This window comes from Zeugodacus cucurbitae, chromosome 4, assembly GCF_028554725.1.
Source record: "Zeugodacus cucurbitae isolate PBARC_wt_2022May chromosome 4, idZeuCucr1.2, whole genome shotgun sequence".
Taxonomy (NCBI): Eukaryota; Metazoa; Arthropoda; class Insecta; order Diptera; family Tephritidae; genus Zeugodacus; species Zeugodacus cucurbitae.
In genome coordinates this window covers 11,938,500-11,958,202 of record NC_071669.1, presented here as the reverse complement: position 1 = coordinate 11,958,202, position 19,703 = coordinate 11,938,500, and the positions used below count along the sequence as shown (strand labels likewise).

Here is a 19,703-nt window from a genome sequence, read left to right as displayed (position 1 = left end):
ATTCAACATATTTATATAAACTGAGAGGTGGGCAGCGAGAGTTTTGAATTTATTGTACATTGATAGATTACAAGTAAATAACAGTATTGTTTGTATATTAAATGGTTAACTTACTTTTTAAAACTTAATTATGAAATCTAGAATCCATTAAGTTAGACTACAATGGCTACATCACTATCTCAGACTCGCTCTTTAGCCTCCAAATGGGGAATTCAGACTTCCACAAGGCATATAGTGGACGGTATTACTTCTTTGCATTCGCTTTCAAGATCGCTTCTTGGAACTTTTTCCATTACCATAATTGCAGTTTACTCAAAACTACTCACTACTACCTATAAACTCGTCCAAATTTACGATCACTTCAATAGTTCATACCTTTTGTTTCTCCGAATGTAATATACGTGAAACTGGAAAGATTGCTCGAAACAAATATCCAACAAAACACTACCAATTTCGATTTTTACAATTTGAAGAACAAACCTATCCTTAGCATAGAAATTTGTTTGACTCGGCTCTTTAACAATCATATTTGGAATTTGTGATCTTTAGTTTTCTCGTGATTTATCCCAGAAATGCATCGGTTTGGATCAATTTAGACTTTATGAAAGTTACTGCGATTAGATCATATATTGAAGAACTTTCTTCGTACATTAGTTAGACCCCGATGAAATTTTTAAATTAGGGTGACAGTAAATGTCTTTTATATTATTAATCTTAGATTCGATAATATTTGCTATTTATTAAGGGAGAAAAGTGTAGGTTAACACAATATCTGATATAGGGTAGGGTCTTTGCTTCTAATATAGATTTTTTCGAAAAATTAGTTTCTTAAATATACTTTGCACAGCTTCGAGACAGATCAATAATATGTCACCAATACCTTAAATTCAAGGAAATAAGCTTTGAACCATATAATAAAACCTATGAAAACCTCAGTTCTATTAGCGTATCCACTGACATTTTGCGACAACGAATAATGTAAGTCACAAATGTATGAGATGACGGTTGCTATGAATTAGAAAACGTGTTATGAATTTTAATTGTATTTAAATTTTTATTTATCAAATAACTCAAACGTGTAGTTTAACACATTTTCAACACATTAATTATACTCACTTATCAGTGTGAAGAGAATAATAAAATTTAAACCGCATCTCATTACTCAAATCCATAGCTTAGAATACATAAACATATGTATTCATACACCTTCTAACTTCCGCTGCTAACCAACGACTGACATCTACTAATAACTGCCACAACAAATTAACACACCTTCCCCAACTAATAACTATTATTTAAGCTAAAAATCTAACACTCCCTAAATAATTATGCACGGAAATGCCACCTACCCACATACAAAAAACCGTCAGCGGCTTTCCGCTTGGAAAATCTTCAAACCGTAAATTTACAGCATTTTAATGCGACTAAATTTCCACTGACAGCTCGCGAACAAAGCCGGTCGCTGCGTCTTTTTCTTTTTCGTTTGTACATGAAATTTAAAGCCCGAGTTGTCCGAAACAATGCCGACGAAGACAGATGAGCGTTGATAGACACACCTCAAAAACGTTTTGTGTCGAGGTAATTTGTAAAATTATAGCTTAGCCGTGGCTTTTCGCTGAATGAATTACATTAATACAAAAAAAATATGATTTGCATTTTTGGTCGTTTAGAGGAAATTACTAAGATTTTCTTTCATTTTTTATTTCTCATTTTTATTGCTTTTCTATTGCATTCAATTGTGTTAGTTCGTGGTCCTTTTTCTTTAAATGGTATTCTTATTTTTTCGTTTTCATCTTCGCTGCTTGCTTTAAATTGCTCCCATGGAGCATGGCAGGTTTATATCGTTCATTCATCGATTTTCTTAGTTCTCACTAATACTTCCTCTGTCGTATTCTCTCTCTTTCTCTTCTTTGCACTTCCTATCTTTTTGTTGTAGGCTCTTATATACATATTAAAAAAGGAGAACATAGTATTACTTCTCCGTCTCTGAACAAAGAACTCTCTCTACAACTCATCCTATATGTCCATACGCATTTTCCCACTCACGCATTACTCTCCACGAAGGAAGGTTCCTTCCAAAAATAGAGCCTTTAAATTTGGAAAAACCCGATTTCGTAAAAACATGGAGTAAATTTTAAGAGAGATAGTTGCATACCTATTGTTTTAGGAATTGTACCCACCAGAACACTATATATAGATTTTTAGAATAATTTTGGATTATTCTTCGATGTCCGTAATGTCATTTCAGGCGTGTACTTTGTTTTGAAGATCAGAACCAGACTCTTTTTTATTAGTTAACTCTACAGATATGATTATAATTCGCTCATTAATGTGTAAGTGTCGAGCAAAAATTTCCAAATCGATAGATTAGGAGCCGAGGATAAGGTTCGTCTATCAATTGGTATTCCTTGTCTACTCGAAATCGTTCCTTTCAACTTTCGAACTGAAGAGTTCCAAGATTAGGATGAGAGATGGATCGAAGCTAAGGGGAAAGGTGGGAGGGGGAGTTTTCTCTATCAACACCAGCTTTAGGCTACCTGATCACTGTAGTGTCTTCCAAGCAGAGGTCGCTGCGATCAAAGTAGCAGTGGACGCACTGCTCCGTATGGTGACCTCTTTTAGAGAGGTATGTATTCACTCCGACAGCGGAGCGGCAATACTGGCATTGCAATTCATGGCAGTACGCTCTGGGCTAGTTAAGGAGTGTCTTAGATCCTTATCAATAGCTTCCAGCTATTTTGCGATCCGACTACTGTGGATTCCAGGTCACCGCGAGATCGTTGGTAACTGTATAGCGGTCAAGCTTGCAAGGGATGGTACCCTAGCTACATTGACGTCGGAATGGGAGCGCGTTGGTAGTCCATGGTCCACCTGCGCAAGAGCGCTGGACATGCAGACTTTGCATGAGCTTGTCAAACGCTGGTCAACTACCAGTACTTGTGCAGTGGCGAGGTCCTTTTGGCCCTTTGTGGAGCGGAACCGGTCCTTTCAACTGCTTTCTCTGGGCAAGGTTCATCTCAGCGCAATCATTGGTGTACTTACTGGACATTGTACATTGGATAACCATGCTGTGAGACTTGGAATCGTGGTAGATGCAAGTTGTTAAAGCTGTATGGAGGAAGGCGAGGTGGAATCATCGAAGCATTTCCTTCATCATTGTCCAGCTTTTGCCAGACTGAGGTTGAAATGCCTCGGAAGGCCCTTTTTCGGCGATCCTAGCGAATTGGCTAGATCGGTTTTGCTGAATCTTAAAGGTCTTTGATCCACAGGGAGTTTTATTGATACCACAATGGAAAGCGCCAGGCTGTCTAGGTGAGATCTGTTTTTGCAGAGATCTGCCTACAAACCTATCCTAACCTAAGATGAGAACTTTCGACCATTTTTAGGTTTCTGTGATCAGTTCTGGGCTGAGGTCAGGAAAAGATCTGCCTAAGAATAATCATTTGGATGATTCAGATCGTTTCGTGACCGATTAGGGGAAGAAAGCGTTCAAGTACGTTAGTACGTTCCTGAGAAGAAAGGTACTAAAAGCAAGTATTATAAAATCTCTGAATATTTAAAGGTTGTTACGAGTACTTCTTACAAAATGTAAATCATTTTTCGACCTAGAATAACTGCCACTTTACTGCACACAACTGTTTGTTGGCTTATCGCAAAACGACTAAATGGTGTACAAATTCACGCCTCATGCTTCAAAAGCATTGAAAGGTAAAAATAAATAAATTGAAATAAAATCAGAAAAGGTAAAAAATGTAACGATTATACAATTATTTGCTGTTTTTGCCATTTGCATGTTAATTTCGTATAATTTTTCTATACTCTCCCGTCACGCCGTTTACCTAGCACCATACGCCAACACATTTGTACTACAACAGCCGATATGACAATTAAATTTAATTTATGTCTCGACTTGGCAACGAACATGCGTGCCACACATACATACATATATATAGAATAACAATGTGCGGGCGTTACCGGCATTAGTAAAAAAAATAAATCTATTAAACCTGTTCAGCCTACCATTAGGCACTTGGGTTTCGAACAAAATAATTTGTTCACTGAAATATTACAGTATTCGCCCATTTAATTGCAGTCTAAATTCTTGCCACCGCCTGTGGCAAGTAGCAGTTTGTGTATAGAGTTTGATTAGTGAGGCTTTGAATATCAACATTACGGCTGCCACATAATTTCAAATTTTTCGAACTCACACAATAGAGTCACCGACGAATTCTCACACAAAAATGAAAGAAAAATGTTAGAACAAATACACCATTCAATTTTCTTATGCTCCCCAGTGTGTAAATCGTAGGTATTCAAAAAAAAAGTTACAGGCAACAAATTGAAATGACAAAACAATGCAACAACAAACTGTTATGCCACAACTTGTGGCGTGTTTGGAATAACAAATTGATTTCATTGTAAGCAACTCTTTGGGAGCTATAAAAATCGGCTGAGTAACAATGGTGGGGCATGAGGCAACACATAGTTACTTGTAACATAATATACTTAAATTTACAGAGAACTTATAGGAGAACTGTTGTATGAAGAAAGAGGCATTTATGTCTAAACAGTTGACGACAGAAAAATAGGACTGCGTCGTAGTATTTGAACCTCCTGTTTCAATGAGCCATAGCCCCTTCTTTTTTGTTCAAATATAATTTATGGTGGTAGAAATAATAATTTTCCGAAAAATACTGTTCAGAGCTATTAAGTCTTTCTGAGTAGAGACCATTTCAGCATCATAAAGCTTCTGGAGGTTCTTCCGTAATCAATTATTCTTAGCCCATAGTGGATATCAGACTAGAATATTCTGTCATTGAAAACGGACCAGCGTTTGAAATGATAGATGTGGTAGAGTGTCTTTTAAAAACAACTTCCGAAGATTTTTCTTGGTTATATCTCATGGAGACTTCATCAAAATATACCTAACATACCGGATATGTCTATATTTTTATGATCCTTAAACTAGATTATCGAAATTCTTTGCAATGTGCTTCTTAGATTAATAAGAAACTGTCATCAGAAGGCTTTATGTAGTTCGGAATGGTATAAACTGGCTCATCTTCATATTTGCTTTGAACCTTAATCTAGATTAAAACTTGTAGGGAATAACTCTAGCTCCAGAAAGCTTCCAGAGTTAGACTCAATGCAGTGACACCTTTTTGAACCAAAATAAGCTGTCTTTGTGTAACTCAAGCAAAAAACGTCATTTAAAGGCGCTAATCTAATTAAGAGGACCTTACAGTATTGCTTCACAAAAGGAAAAACCTCTTATTGAGAACAAATTCTGAAGCTTTCCAAGAATGTTAGTCATAGAAAAAAAATCCTAACCTCAAACGATGATATTTAACTTAAAATAAATGAAACTCTATATTTTCTGCCAAATTCTGCCATTTTCTCAAACACAACTGTACCCGTATATGCCACAACTTTCACATCTAAATTTGCATAAAGTGACTGTGAATTGTAGACTTTTAGACAAATGAAAAATGACAGCTGTCATAAGTGAATGGTCGCAGCAATGACAGCTGTCAATTTGCATGCGAAAATTGGCAATAACACGCGTTGAAAGCAACTGAAAGCGCGAAAAATGGCATAATTAGTGCACTTCCGTTGTGACAAAAATATCACAACATATTTATTGTCAAAAGAGCAAAATGTCAACTATGACAACTATGACAACATCACCAGCGGAACTTACAACAAAAAATATGAAAAAAATTAATATAAACTAAAAAGACTGAAGTGACACTTCAGCAAAGTAAAAATGCGAGAGTGAGTGCTGTAGTTTGCTGCGACCATTCTACATGAGACATCATTAATCCTTGTCAGTAGAGCTATATGTATATATGTTCGTATGTCCGAATGGCACTGGCAAAAGTCAAATGTGTTGTCAAACTAACAAATTGAAAAATGAACAACTAACAAGCTCTGAGCTACGCATACTAACGATGTCATTTTCATTGAATTAATCTTGAAGGCATGACCGTATGTAATGTAAGAGTGTCTTTGTTTGTGTTTGTGTCAGTGTTTGTGCACCAAACCAAGTAACAAGCGACATAACTCACAAACAAAAGCTTTATTTGATGACTTCACTTCGTTAGTAGTTTGCTGTTGTTGTTGTTGATTTATTTGATGAATAGTCTACTTCTTCAACTTCAGCCTCAACAATATTCCAAAAGTCATTCCACTTTCAAGCGCAGAAAAACTCTTGTAATGCACAGCCAACTGACGCCAAACTTGTTGTTGTGGCTTGATATAACATAGCACCGCATAGCATAGGTAGTTTTGCAGATAATTATATTTGATACTTGAATAACTATGGGTGTAAGTGGAAGATTGGAGGTTGAGGCTTACATCCTGTGAGGAGGTTGGTTCGAAGGCTGTCATATTCTGTGGGTTATATGCTCACCAAAACCATTAACCACATTGCTTTGATGTCTTCTCTTTCTAGGGAAGACAAATAGGAAACAAATTTTGAACTTTCTCAATATATACCTGAGGTATTATTCCTAGAAGTCGACCTTTCCTTGATCTTCTGAAGTTCCGGCTGTTGATCCGTAGCTAGAGGGACGTCCAAACCCTGGTATATCAAGTTAACCTCCCATTTGCTGAGTGCAGTCGTAGCTATTCCTCAGTCCTCTTTATATCTGCATGAAGAGTCGCGGTTTTGTCAACTTCAAAACCTTCTGTCGATCCTCGGTTTTAGAAGCTGTAGAAGTTTGAATTTTCCCTTCATTCATTGAGTTGCTTCGTAGCTAATTCAAAGTGATTTCATATGGGGAAAAATATTCCGAGAGTTCTTCGTCTGGCAAGCTCTACCGTTATACATTAGCCGTACTTTAAGGATCCGTTGTCTAAGTACTATCAGAACCGAAATAAGTGCCGTCCGAATGGTCGGACCTAGTCGGATATTAGTTTATTCGAGATATGATATGCGAATTTGAAGGTGTTACTATACCGATCGAACTGCCTTAAAGATACCAAAGGAGCTCCTTTCCGATTCATGGGCACTCCATCTGGTATCAGACTAATCTAACCTAAACTTCAGAAGCCTAGCCATCTTAGAAGTCGCCTGCTGAAGTGTTCTAGAGAAAGACTTATGGGTCGAAATAGGTGAACTAAGTAACTCTGAAATCGTATCCTTCTACGGGTGTAGTCACTTAACCTGTCATTGAAGTTCCTTTATCTTTAAGACATGTCCTCAGCATTAGAATCGATAAATATACAGTTACACAAGCAGAAAATATACAAAAAGCGACTAAGGTAGAAAAAATGCAACTTTGAGGTTAGTTTTGTAATTAAGAAAAGTCATCAACCGAAATGTTACACCATTGCCATGGCAAACCCATTCAAACAAACGAATTGCAGTAAAACCACAAGCGACGAATGGAGACTTTGCAACCAAACAACCGCAGATAAAGAATAGCAACTTTACGATAGTGGTGTGATGATGGCATTGCTATGGGTGACAACACCGCCAACTGCGAGAGAGATAAGCATGCTGTTGGCGACACAAAAGCGACAGCAACAACAAATGCAATGTTTGCAACTTACTTCATAGGGTGCAACAACATCATTAACTACCGTTGATCATTATGTGGATAATGTTATCTTGTGGCATGAAATCCTGTAGCACCACAACAACAACAACGACAGTGAACCAGGAACTATTGGAACCACAAAACCAAATGACATGCTTACATACGAGTACATTATCCGCAAGACAAACTTCAGCTGCAACACCTCAACACATACAAAGTGGCAGACGGCAAGCATAATTTCATACACCTCAAACAGAGAGAGGTTAAGTGTGTGTGAGTGCGCGCGTTGCATGCAACAAATGTCAACTCCGTCACCAATCAGTGAAATGACTATGAATGACAACTTTGACTGCATTGCTGATTGCTGAACGCTCACTGCTCACGGCAGCTCACTCACTCGCAGCTCATAAAAATATATATGTATCTACAGTTGTTGCTTTTGTAAAGGCGCTACCAAGCGCTCGAAAGCCTGCCGCATTGTCCTCCGTTGAACCTGCCTGTCTGCCTAGTAATGTTGGTAATATGTATGAAAATGAGCGGCGTAAAAAATTACAAACTGAAGCCTATGCTTGTATGTTTGCGTGAAATTCGACACTTAACGAGATTTCTTAATTGCAAACTTAATTAAAAAACTTGAAGAGTCTATGCAAGCCAGATGATTGGGAGTGTATAATTTACGGTCGTATGCTTTCCGTAGTAATTTCACGTTCATAATTTAGGAAGTATTTAGCATTTGTTAGCCTAGAAATGTGCAGTGTTTAATATACAGGAAGATGAGCCTGTAAATTAGAGTCAGTATTTGTTAGGGAAACCGTAAAAAACAATTATCTGCTGAAGAGAAACATCTTCTTGCGTTTCTTTTGCATTTGAACTGTTGCAAAATCAGTTCTTTTGACTTTCTCATTCGACTTTCGACTAACCGCGCTGCCAGAGTCTGAATTTTCTTAGGTTGGCTTCTACAAACCTCTGGTTCCAGACTGTTTGGTATCGTTCATGTCATTTGAAGTGCTTCACTTCTCGAATCCTATAACTTCTAAGCACCCAGAGCTTAGACTTTGGTAACTGATTTGCCATTCGACAAATTTGATTCCAATCCATCAAAAGTTAAATACCGAATTTATTCCAAATCCAATTTTATTGTAGCGATTTTTAAAATCTCTAAAAAGTGTTTTACAGTTTTGGTATTAGAGACAGTCAGTGAGATGTTTCTTTGAGCTCTGTAGAGCTCTTTCTGTAACATTCAAAAATTATATTATGTTTATTCCTCATGGGGTTCCAATTCTAGCAAAGAAGACTCGAAGTCATCTAAGTAACACATTTTTATATTTTTCCTCCTTGCGCCGCTGGTTTTCCACTTCATATTGGGGTTTATTTTGACGAGTTCTTAACCGGTAGTATAGCCTATGAAGTGTGTCCAGGAGTACTCTTTCTGTTATGAAGTTCAGTGGTCCTGAATCTGCTCATATTTCATTGTTCCGATGCGAGCCCCAGAACTCTGAGGTTGAGTTCATTAAAAACGCCTCAATGGAGTCCGAAAGGAAACCTCCATTTGTTCTTTATAATCACCAAATTATTTATTCTACTATAGTTAACTATTGCCCATAAATCTTCTGCGACAGAACCCAGAACTAAAGCGAGGAAGGGTTTGAAAACCTTCATTGATTCTAGTATTTTAAAGAGATTTTCAATAAGAGCGCTAAAAAGTTTTTTTTTTTTTTTTTTTTTGTTTTTGCTATATCAATGAAATTCTTTATTCCTGTGCATGGACACCAAGGGCACGCTTGCAGAAGTCCAGACACTGAACCCAATTTTCGACGGTTTTCAAGAATAATTCGGCCGATACTGCTGCAATTTCACGTTCATACGAAGTTCATCAATCGTCGCTGATTTGTTGGTATAGACCATAGACTTGACATAGACCCACAGGAAATAGTCTAACGGCGTCAAATCGCATGACCGAGGCGGTCAATTTACTGAGCCATTTCGATTGGTGAACGAAACTTGGTCTTCAATAAATCGATTGTGACATTCGCTGTGTGGCTTGTGACGCCATCCAATTGGAACCACATTTTGTTCATCATCCAATTAGGGCCAACGATATTCGGTTATCATTGAGCGGTAGCCATTCCCATTCACAGTAATGTGTCGGTCTTGATTATCACGGAAGAAGTACGTCCTAATGACGCCGCCGGACCATAAATCGCACAAAACCGAATTTTTTTTCGGGATGCAATGGTAACTCATGAAGTACATGTGGATCGCTGCTTGACCAATAACTTATATTTTGCTTAGCCCTTCAGTCAAAAATGAGCCTCATCGTTACATAGGACATAGCGCCCTTAAAGTTTAGGCCACTGATTCCGAATTCCGGTAGTAAATTTTAATAATTTCGAGGGGGGAACAATATGGTGTCGTGTGCTGTTCCTATCGACCTACTTTTGTAGCGGCCTTGTTGAGAAACTCTTTACTAGTCTAGTCTAAGTTGTATTCTATATTAAGCCTAGCTATAATAAATCTATGATAATCTAATATATCTAACGCAATTAAATGGAATCTTATCTTCAATGCTAAATTATTTGAATTTAGTCAAATCGTTTCGTACACAAATTTAATCCAATTAATCGACTGACTAATTGTACTTAATGTATTCTAAGCAATTTAGTCTTATTTAGTCCATAAAAAATTATCAGTTTTGTTTGATAAATATCTCTCCATCTTGTAATCTCTCTATAATCTTAAGGGAAAGATAAAAAGAGCTCAAAAGAATATTACAACTGTTACATGTTACCGAGGCTCGCGTGCCTTCAACTCCATAACAAAGAACTGATTCATTACAATTGTAGTCATTAGTCATTTAGCTTGTCTAACTGCCAACAAATATGCATTAGTTTATTAAAATGAATACTCATGCTCATGTAGTTCATTTTAATTGCATAACAAAACATGAATGTATTTCTAATAAGACAATTAAACTGTTGTTCTCACACGTTTTCTTTCTTTCTCTTTCTTCCTCTTCAACGTTTAGGTGCTGACCTTTCTCATTGACTCGTCGCGTTTTCGCTATCCGGAGCGTGCTATTGTTTTTCTCGCCGTTTGCTATCTCGTCGTCGGTTGCGCGTATGTGGCCGGTTTGGGTGCGGGCGATTCGGTGGCGTGTCGTGAACCCTTTCCGCCACCAGTGCGTCTAGGACGGTTGCAGATGATGTCGACGATAACGCAGGTGAGTGAGGGGGGGTTGGAAAAATTAATACGAAATGTGGAGGAAATAAATATAATTAATATTTATTTAAATAATATTTTTTGTTAAAAGAAAAAATTCAATAAATTTTCAATTTCATAAATTTTTTATATTTTTTTATCACAAAAAAATGTAAAATTTTCATCCATTTAAAAAAATATTTTTTTTATCCATATTTTTATTAACCTACATTCACAATAACAAATATTTCCATTACATTAAACAGTTATGCAATTACTTTCCCGCTTTTGTAGTATTACATCGCGCTCGAAATAACCATTAGTCCAATCACTCAAATGATTAATATCTAAAATTTATTTCCACTCAAAATATTTACTATTAATAAGCATTTTTGCATAATATTTCATCACTTACCATAATTAAAGCATTTTTATTATAACGGTATTTTTGTTCGCCCGCAGGGTCATCGCCAAACCACCGCTTGCACGGTTTTATTTATGGCGCTGTACTTCTGTTGCATGGCCGCCTTCGCTTGGTGGTCATGCTTAGCGTTCGCTTGGTTTTTAGCTGCCGGCCTCAAATGGGGTCACGAGGCGATCGAAAATAAATCGCATTTATTTCATTTGGTCGCTTGGGCGATACCGGCGTTGCAGACAATTTCGGTGCTGGCATTGGCCAAAGTTGAAGGTGAGTGCAACCAAGCTGTCATTTACATACATACATACATTCGTATTTACATAACCACAAATAATTTGATTTCGCTTTTGTATGTAAGTACAACGCGCGTATTTACATAAAACAAAATCACAACAAACCGTGGAGAAAAACGTGCAATAATAACAAAAGGCAACAACATTAGTGGCATGCAATGCGAAATTAAATGGAAAACCATTTTGTGTAAACAAAAAAAATTTATGGAAATCATTTGGCAAATGGCCTCTATTTGTGTCGAAATTAAGTGTTGCGCAATTTTGAATGCGCTTTTATTGGCGTCTGTGTATTTTACACAAGAGACGAGTTGATTGTTTGCGCTTTTGACTGAGGAATCACTTGAATTTTTAATTTTGCAAGAGAAATTTTTATTTATTTCAAGTTCCAGATATAAAGAATGGAAATATTGGTTTTTACTCAATAAAGCCTCGGTTTTATTCTAGACTAAAATGTTTTAAAAATAGTATGGAGATCACTCTTCTACAAATTGGTCCATTGAGTACTGTAAAATACAGTCAATATGATCATTATTCTAAAAATCTAACGAAGTTATAATACTCTCTGAAGGCTTGGTTCCGAGACCATGGTTCTAATATCATTGAATTATTTAACTTTAACTTTTTCACTCACATCTCTCTCTCTCTCCGCCAACATTCGCTCTCACTCTTCCTGTCTCTTCTTCACTCGAAATACTCTAAAGAATTTTATCAAATTTCATTATACTTTCCGCTTGTACTATCACAAATAGTCCCAGCTCTCGACCGCCTACTAGTTAGTCAACCAGATTTAAGTAATTTTCCTTATTATTTTCAAAAATGTTATACAATACTTGAAGTTTCGTATCGTTCTCTCCTCCAAAGGAACGTACTCAAAGCTGCTCGGACCTCTGAATCCTTCATATAGCTTAATAATATGAGATCCCATTAAATTCCTTTTAAATTTTCATAAAAGTATCAGAAGACTTTTGAAAAACTACTGCATAGACACTCAATTTCTGGAACTAGACAAATACTATTTACTATATTTGTTTCAAAATAAGATTTCAATTAGCCTACCGTGGGTTTCGGACTGATCTTTGTCCGTGCTCTAACCAAAAATATTTTTCCTCTATTTTTCGAATCCATCATTCATGGAATTTGTATGTTTTATGGAGCATGTTTGTGAAATATTTCAGTAATGTCTTTTATTTAACGAAAATTGTGTGAGTAATGTTAATGAATGATAAAATCATCTCAGCACAATCTTTTTAGTACATAAACCGCGGTCTACCGTTGTTCTCGGCTAGATACTCGCTGTACTACTATAAATAATTCCCTACTATAGCCGTACTAATATATTTCATAACCATATTCGAAACTGAGCAACTCTGAGTTATAACCAAGAAACTACAATCCTTTCGATCTCTCCACTAAAGGAACGTACTCACAGCAACTCGGACCTCTGAATACTTCTTCTAGCTTTATAATGTGAGATCCCATTAAATTCATTTCCGATTTTCAGAAAAGTATCAGCAGACTCTAAATTTCTGAAAAATTAAGATTTATTTTCACAAATATTTTTCAATTGTATATTTGGTTCAATATTAGGGTTCAATTAGGCTACCGTGGCTTTGTGTCCGTTTACTGACCACACTTTTGATCGAAAATGTGATTCCTATGTCTTTCAAAGAGAAGCAGGTTGTTGATTAGATACTTCTTTCATAGAATTGATAGATTTTTCTGGATCTTGTTTGAAACATATTTCGGGAGTGTCTTTTATTTAACAAAAATTGTGTGAGTAATGTTTTAGAAAGACAGAACCATTTCAAAACAGTCTTTTAAGTCTGCTGAGCAACTTTGAGTCAGAACCAAGAAACTACAATCCCCATCAGTAAGCTCGTTAGGATGTGAGTTTCTCTGACTATTTAGTTTATTAGTATTTAGACTGACTTTAAGTTTCCCCTAGTCCGATGAGGTTCCTCTGATTACTAGCTATATATTCCTAATTATTTATGAGCTACAATTTTTACAAGAATATTTATTGAGAATATATTATAAGGCATTTGGAGACAGTGTCCAGCTTTCTTATATAAAAAAGTACGTACTTCAATAAATTTTGTATATAATGGAGGAAAACATAGAAAGGGAGCTGAGATTCGAACTCTTTTAGGGCCAGTATAGAGATAATTGGAACAACTGTGTTTTGACATGGAGCGGAACTCTTGAACTTGAGTCTTTTGTTTAGATCAGAACCGAGCTTTTTGCTAACTATTTTGTTCGAGGTATTCTAAAATGGATTACATTCTCTCTTTATAGAGCAATTTTGTTCGTTCTCTTGGAAAAGAATTCTTAAGCAATTGGTTTTCTAGTTTCTGCTAGTTCCATGTCTATTCTGTTATACCAATCGTCGTAGATTTTAATCTAAAATAATTTAATGACAAAACTATGAAATCCGAACTCAAGCAATTTTCAAATTTAGTGAATTATTTTTATAGCATTCTCCATTGAAGTATTTTAAACTGTTTATCAACTTGCTGTGCGTACCGAAAACCACATCGCCGACAGCCCGCCTCCACATAATGTGGAATCTTAAATTTCCGCCAAACAATCATGGCAACAATTGAGTCATTAAATATTGACATTTGTTGCCATCACCTCGTCGACTCAATTATCATAAAAAAGTAATCTTTTGACCGTCATTATGTGTAATGTGCGGGCCTACCTAGCAGTGGATACATAGACTATATGTATATTGGTTGAAGAGTTGAACTCGCATGCTCAAATATAGACAAAAGACCCAATGAGGCAATCAGTTGAGTTGAGTTACAACAACAACAAAACGTACGTATGAAAACCATTTATAGCTTATTGACCAGCTTTGCATGCGTTGGCCTTTAAGGCCAACTCAAAAACCGTAGCCAAAGTCAGTCGGCTATCAGCGCGCTCGGTTGTGATAAATGGTAATGTTTATTATAATTATAGAAGCATTTTGGTGATGGTGGCGGCGGTGGCGGTAATGATTACACGGTAGGCTTTTTTAAAAAATATTTTTTGTTGTTTTTTACTTTATTTTTTTATTTTTGCTTTTGCTACCACATTGTTCTTGTTCTAGCTATGAAATTTTTATAGCTTATTGCCACGTTGTTGCTGTAATATAATACCTTCGGCTGTACGCAATGAAATTTTTTATCTTTTTACGGTATTTTTATTTTTCGCCCATGCTGTTGTAATCTGAGTCTGTTTTTATGTGATTTAGATTTTTTCTCCGCGTGGCGGTTGTTACGCCTTTAGTAATCCGTTCTGTCTAGATTTTGTTGTTGTTGTTTAGGTGTGTTACTTATTTTGCAAAGATTTTATTTTTGTTGTTGTGCTATTCTATGTTGCGGCTTGAATTTTTTTTTTTGCTTTAGGGATCTAGTTGTTTTTCTGCTCTCTGCGCTTTGTAGGCCAAAAGGCAAAAGTCATTAAATTACCGCAACGCGTTGTGCTCCGCGCCAACACATTATAAATTGTTTAATGTGGTTTAAATGAGCTTAATATGGTCTAAAGACTAGCTAAAGGTTCGGCGTAAATGTGTTTGTAATGTGATGAGCGCGAATGCGTAAAAGTAGGTTTGATGATACGAGTTGAGAAGGGTGGGTTAAGAAGGTACCAAAGAGCGCAAATTCTGGCGTTCGTCAGAGTTATATTCGAGCTTTAATAAAGGCATTTATTGTAAGAGCTAAAGCTTGTTTTTTGTGTATTCTTATTAAACTAAAATTATTCTAGAAGAAGTCTCTGTATGAAAAAACATTATTGTTATATAAACCTGTTGAGAATTCAATATAACCACGAACGAAATACATCAATTAGTCGTTCAGAGTCTACTACCACGAATTATAGCGAAACGTTTTGGTATTGATAGCTTAGCTTAGAATTGTGATCTCATATCAATCCCCAAGAAACTAATGAAGTCACAGATATTATAGTTCTTTTTTAGTAATCTTCATGAGACATGTATTTATAGCGTCCATTTTTTCCTTCAAGATGTCTAAAAGGCCATTGGGAACAGTGATGTCCCGTTATTTGATTAGATTAGGCCCGAACTCGAAACCTACATAAATATTTCTTATAAATGCTCCGAGTTATTTTTTTAACTAGTAACGTTCAAGCTCGAAGAACATTGCTATTAAGCCTGCTTTGACTGCTAAGCGTCGGTGCTAAAATCTTCAAACAGAAATCTAGAAACCATATTGGAGTTTCCTTTCGATAGCTTCGGACAAAAGTTTACAAAAAAAGATTGTGGTTTCTAGGGATTCTGACTAAGAGTCTCGAATATAGTGTCGGGTTTACTCATATAAAGTTTATTTACATTTTAATGCAGTAAGTTTTCAAATCTTCAGAGGAAAGAGTCCAAGAGTTTGGTTTCTGGGAGGGCATACGCTTCTTTAAGTTTTTTCTATCTATCTCAGAGTAGTCAAATCTATGTTTTTATAAACTTCCATTTACTTTGTATTGCCTTTCCGCTTAATATCTTTTCTATTTATTGCTTTCAAGTTTTGCCAACGGCTCAGACTATTAATCAATTACATTTCTTTCTGTGAACAAACGCCGACTATAATTTACAGTAAAACAAAAATTTTCAATTCCCTCAGCACCTAATGACAGGCTGCGAGTAATGAGCAACAATTTGCTAAACGCTCCGGGCGAAACTGTAAATGGTGAAGAAGCAAAAAAAAAAAATAAATAAGTAAATGATTTTATTAATATTTAAACCAAAGTGTATGGCTTAAAATGTACTTAATAAGAAGAACTTCACCACAAGAACGGTTGGAAATACATTAAGCGGAGTCTGCGGTACATCACACTCCTCACCGCTAATAACTAAAAATCACAACTCCAGCCAAGTAATTCATCATACTTACCGAAAAACATATGCCACGGTAAACGAAACACAATTCTGGCAAACTAGTTTAGCTAAGTGCTCATCACCTAACAGTCACGGTACCAGCAAATCTCTTAAGCCGACCGTCAATTGGTATTATCGTTCATGCCCTCGAGCGGCAAACTCCGTCGGCGACGCCGCTATTTAGCATTCATTTAATCTCATTTGTTTATGCTTCGGTAATTTTTCTTCGTTTTTGAAGATATTTATATGTTTGTACTTAAATATCTTTAATTTTGAAAATATGTTTTGTCGGTAATTACCAAAACCCGCCATCGCACACTTCACACTTACGCATGCGAAATGTGTTCCAACGGACAAAGCCCGTTGGTCGGCTCATTCTTAAGTTTTGAAATAAATACCTACAAACATAGTCACGAATGCCAAGACACTGTCGTATAAAAAATTAAGAAAAAACTTAAAAAGACAACCGTCAAGACTGCGCACTCTTCACGAGTAAATAAACATTTAAGTACGCTTTGTACGTGCTAGGAATTTATAATTTTGACACGTTTCGCGCTTAGTTTGTCGTTCTTTATTTTAGTTTACATACAGCTGGACGCATCTTTGTATTATTTTGTTTACACATGACTTTTAATTGTTGACGGAATTTAAATGTAGATAAGCATGGTGTAAATTGAAGACACTTCGAGGAGACGCAGGCAAAGTGAGTCATCTTAAATATGCCTACATGAGTTCGGCGTGATTTAAACTTCCTTCTTCGGATCTTTAAACCTTTTTGATCTACATGATTTCTGTTGATTTATATCTTAGCGATCCAAAATGGTTTAGACCGCCGAGAGAACAGCACTTGGCCGGATAAAATCCGAATCAATTCCAGTACCGCAGAACCGGTCATCCTGAGAAATTTAAAGAAACCGTATGAGCTTGGACGAGTGGACCTTTACCATTCCAGCTCTGTTGTTGGACCGTCTCTATCCACAATATTTTGAACTACATGTTTATGCTGATTTATAACTTAGCGATGCAAAGTGGTTTAAATCGCCTAGAGTACAGACCTTGGTCGGATAAAATCTGCGTCAATTCTGCTACCGCAGCTCCGGTCGTCCTGAGAAATTTAAAGAAACGGTTTGAGTTCGGACGAGTGGACCTTTACTATTCCAGGTATGTTATTGGGCCGTCTCTATCAACAACCGCTTAAAAAAGATTCCAGAACTCAACTTCCTAATATACCTCTCTGAGTTAATAATATGGTAAGGGACCTGTCTGTATGATAAAGAATTTGAGAAAAAACTGGAGAATGTGTGGTAGATCCAGTTCTACAGACTAGTTTGAACTAGGCTACCGCAGCTCCGGTCGTCCTGAGAAATTTATAGAAACGGTTTGAGCTCGGACGAGTGGACCTTTACTATTCCAGATATGTTATTGGGCCGTCTCTATTAACAACCGCTTAAAATAGATTCCAGAACTCAACTGTTAAATACACCTAATTCCTAATATACATGTCTGAGTTAATAATATGATAAGGGAGCTGTCTGTCTGATAAAGTATTTTAGAAAACAACTGGAGAATGTGTGGTTGATCCAGTTCTACAGACAAGTTCTTCGTTTGTTAGAGTTGTTAATACAAAAGAATGTCCTTCGTTTCGATAACTTTTCTTCTTCAAAAGTTTAAAATTGCTGGTCCCATCCTCAGTAGATATTCCACTGAAACGTAGTAGACAATGTCTATGACTATTCGACGTCCATTTCATATATTTAATATTCTCATTTTATTCGGAGCTTCATCAGGTCTACTAACGAATACATGGAATCAACGATCGCAAGGTTCTAAAACGTATTTATAGACTTTACACTCCAGACCGGGCTGAATTCCTTATAGAAATTGGCTCCAGTTCCACACGATATCTATGAAAGACCGACCTTCTGTCGAGTAATTAACTAACGAGTGTTCTTTTGGAGCTTCAAATCGTTGGTTGAGGTCCGATCGGAATGGAACAAACGTGGGATATTTTTTTTTCTCAGAAATAGAAATGAAATTCATTTAGAGATTTATTATCATACAACCGACATCTATTTTTCATACAATTTATAGATGTTATAACTCTCTAACCCGTTTTAAGCAAGTATTGTTAAATTTTCTTCTGTGAGTTTTGGGATTTCACACGTGCAGGGTCTTAATAGGGACTTATATTTATATAAGAATCGATACTTTTGAAATGTCATATATATTTGAGACATAGTTACTCGGTCTCGTATTCGAAAGGGTGTTCTCAGCAGAGAAACCGAATCTGGGATCTTCAACAACAGATCATGCGTTCTACTAAGAGTAAGAGACTCCAGTTCGCTTAATAAAATTGCTTTAAGACACATACCCACTCTTTAATGCGTCGCTACAGATCCCCATATATGAAACCACTACTTCTAACCCTAGACAAACTCTCGTAAAAAGTTTAAAAGCTCCAACGTTTATTAGTTGTCAAAAATAAGATTTAAACTTCTATATACTCACAACTATGGCACACATACCCTGCATATGGATTTACAGCGTACAACAGCAGACGTCAACTGTGAGTCAAACACTTCGCCATCACTTCGGCGCGCACGAAAATGCAACCCTCTTAAAAACTTTGGCTTGCCAGCAAAATTTCGGCAGCGGGCGTGTGCGTCATAAAACTTTTCCACAGTTTGTTGTATGTATTTCAAACTCACACACACCGAGTTTCTAATTCTATTTACCTGCTCTACTTTGGCGAAAATTTCGCACAACAAATATCAAATTTCAGTTTCAAAATTTTCTTCATTACACACAGACACTTACATATATATGGGGAGTGAAAGTGAAATGCCTATTTTGGCAGAGTTGAGTAGATTCTGAAAATTGCGCTCAAGCAAACTTAAGTTTTAATAACGCATGTAGGCAAGTTGCAAGTAGATGTGGCATGCAATGCGGCTCGACAACAAAAGCCTAAAATTTGTACAAAGAAACTAAATAAAGCTCTGTATAATGTGGTTGCCAAAATGCTGCGCCCAAAAACTTAAATTTTGCTCTGCAAAAGTGTCCTCCCCAACATCGCCCTCATTTTCTTCCAACAATTGCCTTTGGGGTAAATGACTGCGCGAAATTTCTATTTCATTTCAAATTTAATTTTTGGCAATGCAGACGAAAATGTTTACGCTGCAGGGTTGCTGCGGCGCACACAGAGACAAGTATATCATATATACTTGTGTTTACCCCCTCATAACACATAATTTGCCAGTTTATTGCCGTCTCAATGGGGTAGGCCTGACTTTATGCTGTGTCGTCAAGTGGTCGCGTAGAGATTTTAATGGCTCTACTGATTTGCGAAAATGTTTGTTTTGTTGAGGGTTGAAAGTGAAAATTTT

The 19,703-nt window shown here is 36.6% G+C and overlaps 1 protein-coding gene across 2 annotated transcripts in view; it reads left to right on the top strand.

Moving 5' to 3' along the window:
* LOC105209941 (frizzled) overlaps positions 1–19,703 on the top strand; it is a 165,906-nt gene that overhangs the window by 54,692 nt on the left and 91,511 nt on the right. For both annotated transcript variants that reach the window (XM_011180615.3, XM_054228509.1), the window contains exons 3-4: positions 10,570–10,764; positions 11,205–11,430. In XM_011180615.3, coding sequence (XP_011178917.1) covers positions 10,570–10,764; positions 11,205–11,430 — 421 coding nt within the window. The remainder of the gene's footprint in view (positions 1–10,569; positions 10,765–11,204; positions 11,431–19,703) is intronic.